Source organism: Neophocaena asiaeorientalis, unplaced genomic scaffold, assembly GCF_003031525.2.
Source record: "Neophocaena asiaeorientalis asiaeorientalis breed wild unplaced genomic scaffold, Neophocaena_asiaeorientalis_V1.1 scaffold37, whole genome shotgun sequence".
Taxonomy (NCBI): domain Eukaryota; kingdom Metazoa; phylum Chordata; class Mammalia; order Artiodactyla; family Phocoenidae; genus Neophocaena; species Neophocaena asiaeorientalis.
The window spans coordinates 1,186,378-1,203,978 of NW_020174269.1; the positions used below are offsets into that span (position 1 = coordinate 1,186,378).

A 17,601-nucleotide genomic window follows, 5' to 3' on the forward strand; every position below is an offset into this window, starting at 1 on the left:
AATTGACACTTTTTTTTTTTTTTTTTTTCGGTACGCGGGCCTCTCACTGTTGTGGCCTCTCCCATTGCGGAGCACAGGCTCTGGACGCGCAAGGCTCAGCGGCCGTGGCTCACGGGCCCAGCCGCTCCGCGGCACATGGGATCTTCCCAGACCGGGGCACAAACCCGTGTCCCCTGCATCGGCAGGCGGACTCTCAACCACTGCGCCACCAGGGAAGCCCGGAAATTGACACTTTTTACTGTATTGAGTCTTCTAACCCATGATATATATCTTTCTGTTTATCTGTGTCTTCTTAAATTTCTCTCAGTGTATTTTGTAGTTTTGAGTGTACAATATGTATAAATGAATAAATGTATATTTATTTATCAACTCATCTCTAAGCATTTGGTATTTTTAACTTCAATTTTAGATTGTTTGTTGCTAGTATAATACAAATCAATTTACTTTTGTATATTGATTTTTGTATAATGTAGTCTTGATGATCTCATTTGAGTTCCAGTAGCTTTTTTTAGGTTCTATAGAATTTTGACCATATATCATGTCACCTGTAAATAAAGCCAGTTTTACTTCTTCCTTTCCAGTTTGGATGCCTTTTATTTCTTATTGTGCAGGCTAGAACTCCCCCAGTACAATGTTGAAGAGGTGGTGAGTGCAGAAATTCTTGCCTTATTCCTGATCTTAGGAAGAAAATATTCAGTTCTTTCCCATTAAGTGTGCTGCTTTTTATTGATGTTTTCTATCAAGTTGTATGTTTTCTCTTATATTCCTAGGAATGGGTATTGAATTTTTCAATGCTTTTGTTGCACCTATTGAAATGATCATACAATTTTTCTTTCTTAGTCTTAGCTAATGGTGAATTATGTTGTTTGATTTTCCAATGTTAATTCAGCCTAGCATTCCTGGGATAAGCCCTCATTTGGTCATAATGTATAATTTTTTTTTATATATTGTGGAACAAAAATAGGTAGAATTTTATTAAAAATTTTTGCATCTATGTTTATGAGGCTATTGGCCCATTGTTTTCTTTTCTTGGAACATCTTGAGTTTGGGTACCAGAGTAATGCTGTCTTTATAGAATGATCTGGGAAGTATTTACCCTTCAATTTCCTGGAAGACTTTTGTAGAACTGGAATAACTTTTTCCCTTAAAAATAAACCATGTTGGGCTTCCCTGGTGGCGCAGTGGTTGAGAGTCCGCCTGCCAATGCAGGGGACGTGGGTTCGTGCCCTGGTCCGGGAAGATCCCACATGCCGCGGAGCAGCTGGGCCCGTGAGCCATGGCCGCTGGGCCTGCGCGTCCGGAGCCTGTGCTCTGCAACGGGAGAGGCCACAGCGGTGAGAGGCCCGCGTACAGCAAAAAAAACCCCCCCAAAACAAAAAAATAACCATGTTAACGCTATAAAAAAGAAAGCTGTAGTGATTGCATTACCATCAGACAGAGTACAGCTAGAGCAAAGAATATTACCAGGAAAAAAAGAGGGTCATTTATAAAGTGAATCATTTCATAATGACATAATAATTTTCATATTCATTTCATTAAAGATAAATTCACCTAAATAATAGAACAATTCTAAATGTTTATGCAACTAACAGCAGAGCTTCACAACACATAAAGCAAAAACTGATAGAACAGCAAGGAAAACTAGAAAAATCCATAATTATAGTGAGGGATTTCAGTGCTCTTCCCTTAATAATTAATAAAATAAGTAGACAGAAAATCAGTAAGTATGTTCTAAATCCCCCCCAGGATTTAGATTTGAACAGTAATATCAGGCAACTTGACGTGATTCACATTTGTGGAGCATTTCACCCAACAGCTACAGAATACACATTTATTTTAAATGTACACTGAACACTTACCAAGACAGACCAACCATATTCTCGGCCACAGAACAAATCTCAATAAATTTAAAATGATTTGAATTACATGAAGTATGTTCTTTGATGATAATGGGATTGAATTAGAAATCAAAAACAGAAAGGTATCCAGAAAGTCTGATACTTGGAGACTAAATAACATAAAAAATCCGAGGATCAAAGAAAAAAACCCATATAGGGAAATTAGAAAGTATTTTGAAATGAAGTAAAATGAAAACACAATATATTAAAATATGTGGGATACAGCTAACACAGTACTCTGAAGAAAACTCATACTACCAAATGCCTATATTACAAAGGAAGAAACATCTCAAATCAAAAACCCCAGTTTCCAGGCTTCCCTGGTGGCGCAGTGGTTGGGAGTCCGCCTGCCGATGCAGGGGACACGGGTTCGTGCCCTGGTCCGGGAGGATCCCGCGTGCCGCGGAGCGGCTGGGCCTGTGGGCCATGGCCGCCGGGCCTGCGCGTCCAGAACCTGTGCTCCGCAGCGGGAGAGGCCACAACAGTGAGAGGCCTGCATACCACAAAAAAACAAAAAAACAAAAAAACCCCTCAGTTTCCAAGAAACTGGAAAATTAATTTTAAAAACTTCAAAAAAAAAAAGAATAAAGGAAATAAACATAACAGTAGAAATCAATGAAAGAGAAAAGAAAAATAAAGAAAATCTATGAAACCAAAAGTTGACTTTGAGATTTGAAATCAGTGAGATTAATATTGCCTCTTGCCGGGTCGATCAGGAAAAAAGACACAAGTTACCAATTTCAGGAGTAAAAAGGACAATAAAGGAATATTGTTAACAGATTTACACGAATAAATTTCAACAACTTATATTTTCACAACTATTAAAGCTCATTCAAGAAGAAATATTAAATATTTGTTTTATTAGTGAATGTTAGCTACTAAGGCAGGGAGTTGAGTCCGGGCTTTATAGATAAATAAGGGTCCCCAAGCAGCTCTCAGTTCATTAACGGGGAAAAACAAAGCTTAATACTGATCAGTGTAGAAGAGTGAGGGAAAACTTGGCCAGGAAAATCTTCTCTGGGGAGGAGTCATCCGGCTGAGAGACAGGAAGGACCAGTAAAAAAAAATGTTTATTAGAATGTGAGCTTGAGGAGCGGGTCCAGGGCAGCTCTCCGCCAACCACCCTCCTCCGTCTGCCGCTCCGCCTTTCTCTAGGCAGTCCCAGCCCTTCCCCTACGCGCTCGCGCTCGCTCTCGCAGCTGCTGAACGTCCCACGCCCTCCCAGCCGGGCCCCCAGGAGCCGTGCGCTTGCGCACTCGAGCGAAGACCTCGCAGGAGAGAGTGAGGCGGCTGCCGGAAGTATGACCTCCGTCCCCCTACTCGCCGTTTCCATCCGGGGTCACGTCGGTCTTCCGGGTGTTTCCGACAGGGCTTTCTACGCCGCTCTTTTCCGGCTACATTTTGGTCTTCCGTCTCTTGCCACCTCCCTCGAGTTCCCTCACCCTTGCTGCCCCTGCCTTTACTTGTGTCGTACCTCCCCGGACGCCGAGCCCGGGAATTAGATCGCAATCCGGAGCCGGAGCCGGGCCTACCCATTCCGCGCGGGCACTACCACCTTTGGCTCGGGAGAAAGCTAGGACCGAGCGCGCCGGGCCGTCCCTGCTCCGGCTCTGGAGCTCCTGGGCTGGCGGTGACGGTGGATTCTCCTGCTTAGCCTTCCCTGAGGACACTTGTGAGTTAGGGGGTTTCGGAGAGGAAAGCAACGGTGTAGGCCCGGGTGGGGGGCGGGGCGCCGGGAACTTTTTCGGAAACTATAGTGTTTTGCGTGGGAGGTTCCGGCATAATCTCTCTGATATCCCAGACGTATGGACGGACCCCAGGCTGCGGTACTTTCTGAAGAATTTTAGGAACTCTTAAACGTTTCCCATTCGTTTGTCTTTCTCGCGCCCCGTCCTCAGTCTAGGACCAAACAAGGAAGACTGTATTGGGACACTGCATGGGGTTTCAAAGGGTGGTGAAGAACTAAGGTAAATATCTGGATTAATAATTTAAAATTTAAGACTTTTCACTAAATGGTTGTGAAATTGTCTCAGTTTTTAGCTTTACAGGAAACCGCACAGGTTAGGACTGTCAGATTGTTGTCTATCCCTTTTGTTTTTGCACCGTTCAGCCTTTGTAGATAGGTTCTCCATCTCTCTTTCTAGGTCAGAACACGGGGGGCTTAATGTGTCTCATAAATCCTCTCCTATCCAAGTTCCCTGCCTTGTTTGATCCTCTCTCAGCTCTTTGTTTAAAATAGCAGTCGTTTATTTATATTGGTATACCAATAGGGTGAACAAAAAAGAAAATGAAACTAAAACTCAAGCTACATTGGCAACCTAACAAACGTGTGGTGTATGGTTTTGTGGGGAAAGATCAGAACTGAACACTAAGTCTGCGTATTTGAATTACAGGCGACATACTACTTTTGTAAATACCCTCATATTGTATGCTTTATTACCACAAGGCTTTAAACATGGCATTAACAGCTAGAAGGCTCTTAATATGTACTGATGAATAGCCAAATAATAGTAACATTACTCTGTTGGTGTGAATAGTCTCAATTCTGTCTGATCAGGAAGTGTAACAGGCTGTGTGTGAAATAGGTATTTAAGAAATGTCCACTTGGAATCATGTGGCTAGATTATTTTTTAATACTTGAATGGGATCTAATTCTTGATCAGAGGGGATATATGTATAGCTGGTTGACTTTGCTGTACAGTAGAAACTAACACAACATTGTAAAAGCAACTATACTCCAATAAAAATTAATTTTAAAAAAGGAATGTGTTTCAAAACCTGTGGGTGGTTTGACAGAGGGTGAGCAGGATTTAGGAGTTGGACTTGTTGCATTATGGAGAAAAAAAGTGAATTTAGGGGATCAAAGGCATTTGGAGAAAGTGGACAGATAACTAGATTTGCTACTACATTTCTGGTTTTTATACTAGGTAGATTCCACTTTCCAGGGACTCTTGATGAAGGAATTATGTAACCTTGAGTGTTCTCTAATTCCTTGGAGGAGAGGTCAAGTTTAAGACAGAAATTCCGGGTTGTAAGTTACAGGACCAAATGCTATATCACTAGGAATTACTTTGTGAACTACTCCTTTACTACCTTGTCTCATATATGACTATTTACAAATAAACCTGTGTAACTTCCAAATGGGCAACCTTAGTCAAGAAGTAATCCTTAAGATTTTCTCCTTAAGGCAAGAACCAATGCAACAGTTTTAAAGCAGTTCAAAATTTACCTAGATTATTCTTTTTTATAGTCAAGCACAGATTGAGAAATTGATAATTTTCAAACTAAGAAAAATAGGATACCACCAATATCTGGATTTTATTTATCATAAAATTTCTTACACCTGCTACCATGGTTAATGTGGAGTAATTTTTTTTTATGGATCATTGTCTACTTGGTGAAGAAGGCTTTCATTCAGAATATAAAGAAAAAGATTTAAAATTTTGTAGAGGTCCCCTTAAATCTGGTATGGTAATAGTTTTGCTGGATTTTATTCTCAGAAACTCTATTCTGTTTAAAAAATGATCCCTTATATTGTTTTATTATAATAGGTTATTATTTTGGTGTCATTTTTATCTTCATCAAAATTAGTGTTGGAATGTATTAGGAGAAATATTAGAAAGAGGAATTGAAATTCATGGGCTTTTGGTTTACTTCTTTATCTCTAGATGGTCATGCAGAATACTTGTGTTGGAGAGCATTGAATGTCATTGATTACATTCCCTAGGAATGATCCTCCCCACTTTGAAGGCTGGCCTGGTTAAGAGCCAGACTTGAGGGCCAAAAATTCATCCTGAGGAAAACCCGACAGATAACTTTGTTTTGGAGGCGCTGGAAAACCTTTGATGCTTATCTGGGAATTAGGGATAGGCTGATTTAGATAACTGCCCTAAAGTACACTTTTGAGTATGGAATCATTCTCAGCTTTTAAGCCGTGGTCGTTTGAGGAGTACTTCTGGGCTACAAGACATCTTTTGACTTATTCTTAAGTTTGAATCTGACCATGTAATGCAATAGAAATTAGGTGAGGTCTGGGCTATTACGTCATTTCGGGTCTCAAGCCTGAAGAAAAACACAAGCATATTATTTATAGGTATAAACAAAATGTCTAGAATTTTAACTACGAATTGATTTAAATAAATCTGAATATAGAGTGTTTTAATTCTAGTTTTTCTGAATACAAATTTCTTCACTTGTTTGATCAGATCTATAGTATCTGTGTTACAACAAAATTAAATATCAAGCAAAATTCATTATAATGAATTGTATTTAATGTCATTTTCTCATGAATTCTTTGAAATAGTAATTGTTTTATGGGGAGTTGAGTCAGAGTAGCAGAGTCAAGGAAGCCAAGAAGGAGTGTAAGCCCAGGCAAAGGGAGAAGGCATTAGTTGACAGCCTTCTTCTGGCATTCTACAGTTATTGAGTGTACTTTTAATAAAGAATTCTCTGGAATCTTGCTTGGTTAAAGATATTTCCTCTGATCAGTGAACATCAGAGAGTACAGTTTAGCAGATTTGATAGGATTGATTTTTTGTTTTAATCAATTTCCTATAACAAGGGATAAAGGCCTGCTGAAGAAAGCTGACAAACTCTTGTTTTCTGGAGGTAACACCTTGTCTCTGGTCCAAATTAGAGTCAGGCACTTGGGATGGGATCTGATGGTGGCCCAAGACTATTGACCATAATCTGTTATGAACCTTGGACTGGTGAATCTCACTCTTTGGCCAGTCTAGGAAATTTTAATCTTACAGAATTGAAAAGGAATAAAGTTTCTGTGAGTGACTTATTTGTCTCTTCCCAGATCTTTCTCTTTTCTCTCTTGTTGTCTCCTGTTCTAATTTTTCCAGCCATCTTGTCTTAGTCCCAGAGGCAATCACCATTTCTTTTAGCAGCTTATATGTTATTTTCCTCTGTTGTTCTAAAAAAAAAAAAGTAGAAATTTTTATACAGCTTGGTTTTTGGATTGACATCTACTGAAAATGAGGATTTACCACTTTTATGTACGCTCTCTCATCATAAATTGTGAGATTTATGTGTGTATAAACATGTAAATATATGTAGCATATTTTATGTAGCATATGTAATCTGTAAATAAATACAGTGTAGTAAATATATAATAAATATATTACAATTTCTGTTTAAATCAGTATGTTTAATGTTCATGTTATTGTAAGAACCAAGTAGGTGACTGATTATATTTCCTTTTTTATATGACCTTTTGAGTGTGTTTTGTCCGTAGTTTAGTAATTTATTATTAACTTGCTGCATTTCTGTTCCTATAATTTCTGCTCTGTTAGCCGAACTCCTCTCTGTGGTCAAATATATAAGGTAATCTACCAGTTAATCTTTTTCCTCCTTGGATATCTTCTTAAAGACCTCTATGTGTTCTAACTTAAGCTGTTTAGCTTCCCTTCACCATCATCCTGGGGAATTTGTCTCTGCCCTGTGTCAGAGCTCCCTTTTCCTAGATCCCAGATTTTCTTTTCTTTTTTTTTTTTGTTTTTGATACCTTACATGTCTAAAAATGTTTTTATTTTCCTTTTGCACTGATAGTATAGCTGGGTATAAAATTATAGCTTGAAAGCATTTCCTTCAGAGCCTTGAAGGCATTCACTTCCTTGTTTTGTTTCTACTGTTGCTACTGAGAGGGCCAAAGCCATTTTGATTACCATCCCTTGGTGTGTTTTTTTTTAAATTGAAGTGTAGTTGATTTACAATGTTGTGTTAATTTCTGCTGTATAGCAAAGTGATACAATTATACATTCTTTTTTATATTCTTTTCCATTATGGTTTATCTCAGGATATTGAATATAGTTCTCTGTGCTATATGGTAGGACCTTGTTGTTTATCCATACCATCCCTTTGTTTATAACATTTTCTTTCTCTGTAATATTTATAAGCTTCTTTTACCTGATATTCTGAAATGTCACTGTAGTATACCTTTATATGTGTGTGTGTGTATGTATATGTATATGTGTATATATATATATATATATATATATATATTCAGTTGTGCTTTATACTCATTGGGTCCTTTCAATCTAAGGCTTGGTGTTCTTCAGTCTTGGACATTTTCTTGTTTTATTTACTTGGTAATTTCCTTTTCTGTGTTTTCTCTGTTCTTCCTGGAACTTCTGTTGTATTGGATGTTGGACCACATAGTTTGGTTCTCTTATATTTTTTTCTCTTACTGTCCTGCCTCCTGTCTGCCCTCACCAATTTTTCCTTTTTGTTCATTCCTCAATGTTATTTTTAGCTTTCTACTGGATATTTCTGCTTTTAATTTTCCAAGAGCCCTTTCTGCTTTTTAAAAAACACATTCTTATTTACATATTCAATGTTATTTCATTAATTATGGAGGTTTTTTTTTCCTCACTTTTCATTTGTTGCAGGTGTTGTTTCTGTTTATTCCTAGGCCTTTTTTTTTTTTTTTTTTAACTTTTGATGATCCATGGATGTCTGTTTTCTAACTAGAAATCTAAATTGGAAGCTTATGTGCATGAGTAGGCAGTTCAATAGTAGGCTTCATTGTAGGTTGCGAGTGAGCTTAACTTTTTCTTGGTGGGCGACTGTTCCTATGTTACAGGTTCTTTGGTTACTGTATTATATGGTTTCTTGTTCCATTATTCCATAGATGAGTTTTCTAATTGCCTGAATTGGGAATGCAGGCTGGGGATCCTATTTTTACTTTGTAGACTTCACTTAATACTTGTTTTCAGTTTGTTTTCTTACCCTACTCTTTGTAAGTCTATAGCCTCTTGGGGTCAGTCATTGCAAAGAATAAATATCTAGTCTTCTGCTTGGGGCAGTGAACGATTCTGATTGCTTTGTACCTAGGTTTTCCCCATTCGTGTGGAGCAAACTCTCTTTTATTGGAAGTTCTTTTTATAAGTTGTTTAGACTTTGAGGGGAATCTCAGCATTTTATAAATAGTTATTAGGTGATACAAATTCCATCCCTTGTTTGATCAGATCTGTACGATCTAAATCCTGGGAATCAGGTTGTCATATGACAGCTTATAGCTTTGAATAAATTAGATTGGGAATAAATGTAAGAAATTGTAGGATTTCATTAAATGTCTCACTTGGGTGGTTTCTTTTTATTATCAGAGTATAGTGGTGTTAACTTGATTCTAAAAGATTTGTTGATATTAGGATAAAATTATTAGGGAAAATTCATCATAAAATTAGAAATGCACAGATTTTACTATCATTTGAATAATGTGGTTAATCTAGATTTAAAATTTATTATTAGTAAGTTTTTTTGTTACGTATGGTGTGACTTAAGAGATCTGTTTGAACTTAAAAATATAACTTTGCAAATGAAATTTGTAACTTGGTAACTAATTGTTTATTAATTAGCAGATGCTAGTTATCAAAGAGTTCAATGTCTTTAAGCTATAATAAATTATCTTTAAAACTATTGTAGGTAGAAGAATACATGTTTACTCTTAGTGAACAAGAGCATGTTCCCAAACTCAATTTTGGGTCGCCCGCCTTTCACTCCAAACCATCAACAACATAATAACTTCTTCACCCTGTCACCAAGTCTTTATTCACACCAGCAGCTTATAGATGCACAGTTCAACTTTCAGAATACAGAGTAAGTACGGTGTTATTTTGGCCCATGTCATTTGTAAGTTTCATTTTCTACTTGACACAAATCCTTTTTATGTGAAACATTTGGAGCTAGAGAAAATGTCATCATGTCTTGTTTTCTTGTGATCAGTGAACTGTTTAGTTTTTCTGAAATTAGTTTTTTGTTTTTAAGGAAAAAATGTATACTACTACTGTTCTTTCTTTGTCTTTGGTAGCTTGTCTAGAGCTGTATCATTACAGCAGTTGACATATGGAAATGTCAGTCCAGTACAGACCTCAACTTCCCCATTATTTCGAGGAAGGAAGTAAGTATTTCTTATTTTAAAAGAAAAGATTGCATTTTGGGGAACTGTTTAACACTGTATCTTGTATTAAGTTGAATGGACGCTATGCCGTGCATTTTGTTTTCTGGGACCTGTGTGATCAGTCCTGTAACAGAATTTTAAAACTTCAAAGTATTTAAAAATTTTTAGGGATAACTGTCTTCAGATAACTACTTTTAATTGAGATTTTTAACTAAATAAGATGGGTTTCCGTATCTGTTTGTTAGGGCCGCCATAACAAAGTACAATAGACTTGATGGCTTAAACAACAGAAATTAATTTTCTCAAAATTCTGGGGGCTAGAAGTCCAAGATCAAGGTGTTGGCAGGTTTGGTTTCCTCTGAGGCCTCCCTCTTTAGCTTATAGATGGCTGCCTTCTTTCTCTGTCCTCAAATGGTCATCTCTCTGTCTGTGTTTTTGGTGTCCTAATCTGTTCTTCTGAGGACACTAGTTATATTGGATTAGGGCTCACTCTAATGACCCCATTTTAACTCAGTTACTTCTTTAAAGGACCTGTGTCCAAATACAGTCACATTTTGAAGTACTAGGGGTTAAGACTTAAGCATATGAATTTTGAGAGGACATAATTCAGCCTATAACACCTTCTTTCTAGTAAAGTTTACTATTTGATTTGTCTTACACAGGTAAGGTTCCACGATAAATATTATTATAGTGAAAATTTCTACATGACATGAAGCTTTCTATAGAGAAGTGAGGAATCAATTCATTTAAACCAATTTGATTAAAAGAAATTGATGTATCATGGGGTAATTATGATAGAACTTTAGGGGTGATTATTAAAATAATATTTGGCAATATTTGCAAGATACTACTATTTATAGTCTGTATAAACATTCCGTAACTTTTATGTCCAACTAGAAATAACAGTAGCTAAGAATTATTGATCACTCACTATGTGTAGTAGGCATTGTTCTAAGGACTTTGCAGATAATGGTTTGACTAAGTTTCACAACACTTTATGAGGTAAGTACTGTTACGCCTCTTCTTTTGAGGAGAAAGCTGAAGCACACAGAAGTAATGATCTGGTTATTCAGGTAGGAGTAGCATAGCTGGGATTTGAAACCAGGTGGTTTGGCTCTACATCCCATACTTAGAAGCACTGTGAATTGTTCTTCAAAGTTGCCATTGTGGAAAACTATATAATGATGCTTAAATTATTGACTTTATTCAAATTTTCATTTTTTAGAAATTGCCTTGATAGCCCATTTGTGAATCATGAATGAAAATAAATTCCACTAGTTCATAATTATACATATGTATTTTTAAAACTAAAATTGACATTCTCAATAGAAGGTATTCAGCATATAAAGCTCTAAATTTTATGTTTAAAAAATGTTAAAGGGGCTTCTCTCGTGGCTCAGTGGTTAAGAATTCGCCTGCCAATGCAGGGGACACGGGTTCGAGCCCTGGTCGGGGAAGATCCCACATGCTGTGGAGCAACTAAACCTGTGCACCACAACTACTGAGCCTGCGCTCTGTAGCCCGTGAGCCACAACTACTGAGTTCACGTGCCACAACTACTGAAGCCCACGCGCCTAGAGCCCGTGCTGTGCAACAAGAGAAGCTACCACAATGAGAAGCCTGCGCACCACAATGAAGACCCCGCTCACCGCAATTAGAGAAAGCCCGCACACAGCAACAAAGACTCAACACAGCCAAAATCAAATGAATAAATAAAATTTAAAAACATAAAAAAAAAATTAAATATACACTTTTGTTTTTAGCATCTTTACCTGTGGGTAGGAGTACCAGTTATTTTGTGGGTCTGCCAAGGAGAGAGTAATTGATATAATCCCAAGAGTATTAAAATAAAAACCTTCAGGTGATTATGACTCATAAAATTTTAGAATTCAAAAGGAATTGGATAATTTCCTATGGTGTAAACAACTTAAGAAAGTAAATACCTTTCTTTTCCCACAAATAATTACTTTTAAATTATTTTTCCCTTTTTGTTTTGAATATTTTTAAGCCTCCAGAAAAATTTGAATAGTACAAGGAACAGCTGTATGTAGTTTTCCTAGATTGATCGGTTCTGCGAGATTTGTTTTATTCTGCCTTTTTCCTTCCCTATCCCTACTTTTTTCTGAGTGATATGAAAGAAGGTTGTTGACATCGTTGCACTTTACCCCACAACACATCAGTGCATTCCTCCTAAGAACAAGGATATTCTCTTGTATAACCAAAAAATATTGATCATGCCCAAGAAATTTAACATTAGTACAATACTGTTATCTGAAATGCAGTTCATTTTCAGTTGCAGTTTAGTTGTCCAATGTCTTTATATAAAGCTTTTTTAAAAAGTAACTGTCTCTTAATTTGGTCTTTCCTACTGATAAACCAGAACATAGGTGGTCTCAAAGAGCCCTTTTTTATATATAGCACTCAGTTCAGTTAATCTTATCCTCCTTATGTTAGAGTTTGGATCTTTTATTGTTAGTGATTCTATAAATAGAAATTCTCCTGCCAAGTTTTTGCTGCTGATAAGAAGTATTGTGGTAGTTCAAATGCAGGAGACCAACCCTAATGTATATATGTGGTTTGTTTTTTTAAAAAATATGCATCATTATTACACATTTTTCCTAAAGCGTTCTCTAAGGAATCTCTTATGCCGAAAATGAATATTTTAAGATTCATTTAGAGCTAATGTGGCCTCGCTGAAAAAGTCAGTATTGTCATCTATTTATATATTTTTAGTGTTTTCTATTTGTAATCAGAAAATTATATCTTTAATCACTAAGGTATATTGTTTGTTTTCAGGAGATTAAACGATGAAAAGAATCTTCCTCTTGATGGTAAACGACAACGTTTCCATTCACCTCACCAAGAGCCAACTATAGTTAACCACTTAGTGCCTTTATCAGGTGAAAGAAGATACTCAATGCCGCCATTGTTTCATACACACTATGTACCAGATATAGTCAGAGGTGTTCCACCTTTTCGAGAAATACCATTTTTAGAACCTAGAGAAATCACACTGCCTGAGGCCAAAGATAAGGTAATTTTAATGTAGATTTTAGTTTTATCTTTTGGGAAGTTAATATAAATAGTGTATTGAAAGTATCAGAAATATCTAATGTCTTGGATTAAGTAGAACATGCCCCTTTTTGCACTATTTAAAGTACTATTCAGAGCTTTCTGTCTAAATTTGATTCTTTGATTTTTGTGAGCTGTTCTATGGAAATGCAGCTTTCATATCAGGATATCAGATTTTCTGTGATTCATAAAAATCTGGGATTAGAGCCTAAAACGTTTGATTTCTTAGTTTAGAGAATTCTGTTGTTACCTATTCTTATTACAGAAAAACAAGCTTTCATATGGATATTGTAGTAAAGTATTAAAAAGCATCTTTTGGGATATTTGTTTTTATCATGTGGTTTTTAATGTCAAAAATAGAGAACCCAGGAGTCAGTGAGAAAGTAATACTTCCAAAGGGATATGATCAGGAAAGATTTATCAAAAACATTATTTGTAAAAAAAATTTCAAATAAATGAAGCTCTTAAAATAATAATTCTTGGGAAATGACATTATCAGCATTGGGGAACAATGAGTTATTTAATACCAGTATTAGAAGCATATCTCTTCTCTCTCCCCATATTTAGAGAAACCTAAAAAAAAAATCTGGGTAATTTAGAAGAGTTTATAATGTAAATATCTGCATTCTCTTGAATTGTCTGTGGCTTATATTTGTTGTTTTTGCATTTTCAAAGCTGCACTACTCGGGAGAAATATGACATTTGTAGGCTAAGGAGAAGGAGCCTGAAAAGAGTGTAGTGACTTTATTTTGGGTTCCTAGCAACCAGCATAGGTCTGGAACATAGTAAGTGTATAGAAAATGTTGGGTCAAAAAGGAACACTTGCTGCATTCCTTAGTTGTGCCGCTTTTTATTCTCCTATCATTCCCTTTTTTCTTTAATTGAGATGTAATTGTATCATAAAATTCTTTTGTTTTTTTTTTTTTTTGGGCTGCGTTGGGTCTTCGTTGCTGCACACGGGCTTTCTCTAGTTGGGCAAGCGGGGGCTACTCTTCATTGTGGTGTGCGGACTTCTCATTGCAGTGGCTTCTCTTGTGGAGCACGGGCTCTAGGCGCGCAGGCTTCAGTAGTTGTGGCACATGGGCTTAGTTGCTCCATGGCATGTGGGATCTTCCCAGACCAGGGCTTGAACCCATGTCCCCTGCATTGGCAGGAGGATTCTTAACCACTGCCACGAGGGAAGTAAGTCCACGTAAAATTCACTCTTTTAAAGTGCATGATTCAGTGGTTTTTATTATATTCACAAGGTTGTGCAACCATTACCACTAATTCCAGGACCTTTTATCACCCCCAAAAGACACCTTGTACCCAGTAGCCGTTCCTTTCTCATCTCTGCCCCTCTCCCCCAGCCTCTGGCAACCACTAATCGATTTTTTATCAGTATGGATTTGTCTGTTTTGAACATTTCATATAAATGGAGTCATACAATATGTGGTCTTGATTCTTTCACTTAACATGTTTTCAAGATTCATCCATGTCGTAGCATTTCTCAGTTCTTTATTCCTTTTTATAGCTGAGTAATATTCCATTGTATAGATAAACCATATTTTATTTGTGCATTCCTCAGTTGATGGATTTTTGGGCTGTTTCCACTTTTTGACTATTCTGCTATATCTGTGTACAAGTTTTTGTGTGGACATGTTTTCATTTCTCTTGGGTCTATACCTAGGGGTGAAATTGCAGAGTTATGCAGTAGCTCTGTGTATATAACTTTTTGAGGAATTGCCAACATATTTTCTAAAGTGGCTGTACCGTTTTACATTTCTACCAGCAGTGTGTGCGTGTTCCAGTTTCTTCACATCTTTGCCAACACTTTTTATTGTTTGTCTTCTTGATTATAACCAGGTGGGTCATAACCTAGTGGGTGTGAAATGGTATCTCATTTTGATTTTGGTTTGCATTTCCCTAATGACTAATGATGTTGATCATCTTTTCATTTGTGTGTTGGAATGTGTATCTTCTTTGGAGGATTGTCTATTCAGATCCTTTGTCCATTTTTAAATTGTTTTTGTTTTTTTTGTTGAGTTGTAAGAGTTGTTTATATGTTCCGAATACTAGACTTTTATCAGATAGATGATTTGCAAATATATTCTTCCATTCTGTGGTGTCTCCTTTTACTTTCTTGGTGGTCTCCTTTGAAGCGCAAAAGCTTTCTTCATTTTGACGAAGTCCAATTTGTTTTTCTTTGGTTGCTTGAGCTTCTGGTGGCATATCTAAGAAATCATTGCCTAATCCAGGGTCACAAAAATTAATGCCTCCATGTTATTCTAAGAGTTTTATAGTGTTCTTAGATTTAGGTCTTTGATCCATTTTGAGTTAATCTTTATATATGATGTGAAGTAGGGGATCTCACTTAATTTTTTGCTCTTGGTCCAATTGTCCCAGCACTGTTTAAGAAAAAGGCTGTCATTGTTTTCTTACTGTGAAGTAGGAAAAGCATTTAGTCAATACCAGTGGGAGGAAGGAAAAAGCAGAGTGACTAACTTGGGATGTTTTGGTACCCCCCCACCCCCCCTCGACTGTTTGTCCTTTCTTTGCTTTCTCATTTTAAAGAAACTCATGTAATACTATATTGTGAAAGCCTGTGGTATAAATCACATGAGACCAATTCTTTGAATGACGATATAACAACCTTTTACTACGTGTGGGTTTTTGATATATACATGCAGGTAGGCCCATTTTTTATGGAATATATTATGCATGAGTATTGAAGTTCTCTATTTTTGCATTTATTTATTTGTATGTTTGTAATAGTTAATTCTTAGAACTAACTAAATAACTACTAGTTCTGCATATGGATCAGGGATATACTGAGTCTCAGTAAATGTAATAACATGATTCACATTAGTCAGTATAAATCATCTAGTAAAGTATGGTTCCATATCAGTAACTTTTTCTTTGCTTAGTAGCATAGAAAAAGATTGTCCTAAATCTTATGTTTTTGGCATAAGCACTTATCTCAAGGGATAAAGATAATATTCTGTTGTTAAACCAATTTCTTTGAGTGCTACTCTGTACTTGCCTAGTTGTGGGAGAAAGAAGGCAAGTAGTTAGTTCTGTGTCCATTCTTTAAGTGAACACTTTTTAAGAAAACTAATATTTATTGATGTCTCTTCTCTTCTAGGCATTCTACATATGCTATATTATTTAGTCTTTTCAACAACCCCATGACATGGATATTATCCTAATTTTACTGAGACTCAGAAAGCTAAATAACTTGCTCAAGGTCACAGCTAGTAAGTGACAGAACCAAGATTTGACCCTCATCTCTAATAATATAAACAGGAGGAACTTAAGATGCTTAAAATCAAGAGTAGGGAGATGACATTCTTAGAACTGACTATAATAACTGGTAATCTGTGGCAGTAATAGCTAATGTTTACTGAGTGTTTTTCTTTGCCAACAGTGTGCTCAGTAGTTTGTATGGTTTACCTTTGTTTATCTCTGCTGGATTGTAAAATGAGTGGGAGGTTCAGTGAGAAATAAAAGTGGAGCAGTAGTTTGAGGCTTTGAATGCACGGTAGAATGCCATTGAAGGTTTTTGAGTAGAGGACTATCCCAATTAGATTTGCATTTTTGGGAAGATAGTTCTTAGAGTATAGTGGAGTTTGGTTTGGAATAGGAGGGCCTGGAAGTTGGATGATTACCTTGAAGGCTATTAATTATCAAATTCTTTCGGATGAGAGGTGCTGAAGCTTTCAGTTACAGTGGATGATTGTGGAAAAGATGTGAGAGACCATGCATAAGGAAAATTGATAGATGTGTGGAATGATTGAATATAGGGGAGAGAGGGAGAGAGAGAGAGATATCAATAACTTTAATGATTTGATTCTGGACTGTTAACAGAGATAAGGAACTCAGATTTTGGGTGTATAAGCTGATTGAGGAAGTAGTCAAGAGTTTTTTTGAACTATGGGGAAATCTGCTGTAACGTTTGTGCTCTTGAAAGACCTCATGTTCTGCAGATTGCACACTAAGAATATAGGGCTATGGGAAAATAGGGCTGGAGGACACTACTCAAAACCTAAACAGTTTTGTAACCAGAACACTATCAAGAATAATAATTGATATCTTAGGAAATGACTTGGACAGACCAGGTAGGTGGCTTAGCATGGTTGGATGCTGCTGCATGGGATATTAAAAATATACATTACAGAGTTGAGATGTGCTGGCTTGTGGAGGGCACTGAGACAAGGCAGTTAAAAGTGGCGCTCTGAGTCAGTGAGTCTGCTGTTAAGATAGACTCAGAAGGAAATACACCAGCAGAGAGCTGTGTGAGTCTGGGGGTATGCCTATCAAGTGGGAACCCTGGATATGGATGCTTATTTTTAGTTGTCTTAGATCTATAAGGACTCCTGCCTGTGAGCAGCCAAGCTGAGGGCTTTTTTTTTTTTCTTGTAAGGTTATAATTCCACAATTTCAGCTCCACATACAAGTCAACCCAATTGATACTGTTCCCTTATTTACCAATCATCTGTAAGCTAATCAGTATTGTAGGAAAACATGTTGTAGCTGAACTGGCCATATATATTTCAGAAGCAAGGCTGGGGCCAGAGATATGAATCCTGAAGTCACCTGAAATAGAAGTGACAATTGAAACTCCTGAAGTAGATTAGATTCTGTATTTTTTTAGTATCCAGCAAATATTTGTGAGTGACAGCTATATGCTACAACGTTGTGCCAAAACATTTTGGTAAACGTACATGGTCTCTTTAACATGTACAT

At 36.8% G+C, this 17,601-nt stretch overlaps 1 protein-coding gene across 5 annotated transcripts in view; it reads left to right on the forward strand.

The window, feature by feature from the left end:
• The first annotated feature begins 3,245 nt into the window (after positions 1-3,245).
• TENT2 (terminal nucleotidyltransferase 2) overlaps positions 3,246-17,601 on the forward strand; it is a 58,183-nt gene continuing 43,827 nt past the window's right edge. For 2 of the 5 annotated variants that reach the window (XM_024755717.1, XM_024755721.1), the window contains exons 1-5: positions 3,246-3,570; positions 3,797-3,865; positions 9,330-9,503; positions 9,715-9,804; positions 12,601-12,838. In XM_024755717.1, the coding sequence (XP_024611485.1) occupies positions 9,367-9,503; positions 9,715-9,804; positions 12,601-12,838 (465 nt within the window). In that variant the 5' untranslated portion in view covers positions 3,246-3,570; positions 3,797-3,865; positions 9,330-9,366. The remainder of the gene's footprint in view (positions 3,571-3,796; positions 3,866-9,329; positions 9,504-9,714; positions 9,805-12,600; positions 12,839-17,601) is intronic. The other 3 variants (XM_024755720.1, XM_024755718.1, XM_024755719.1) reach the window with 3 other exon arrangements.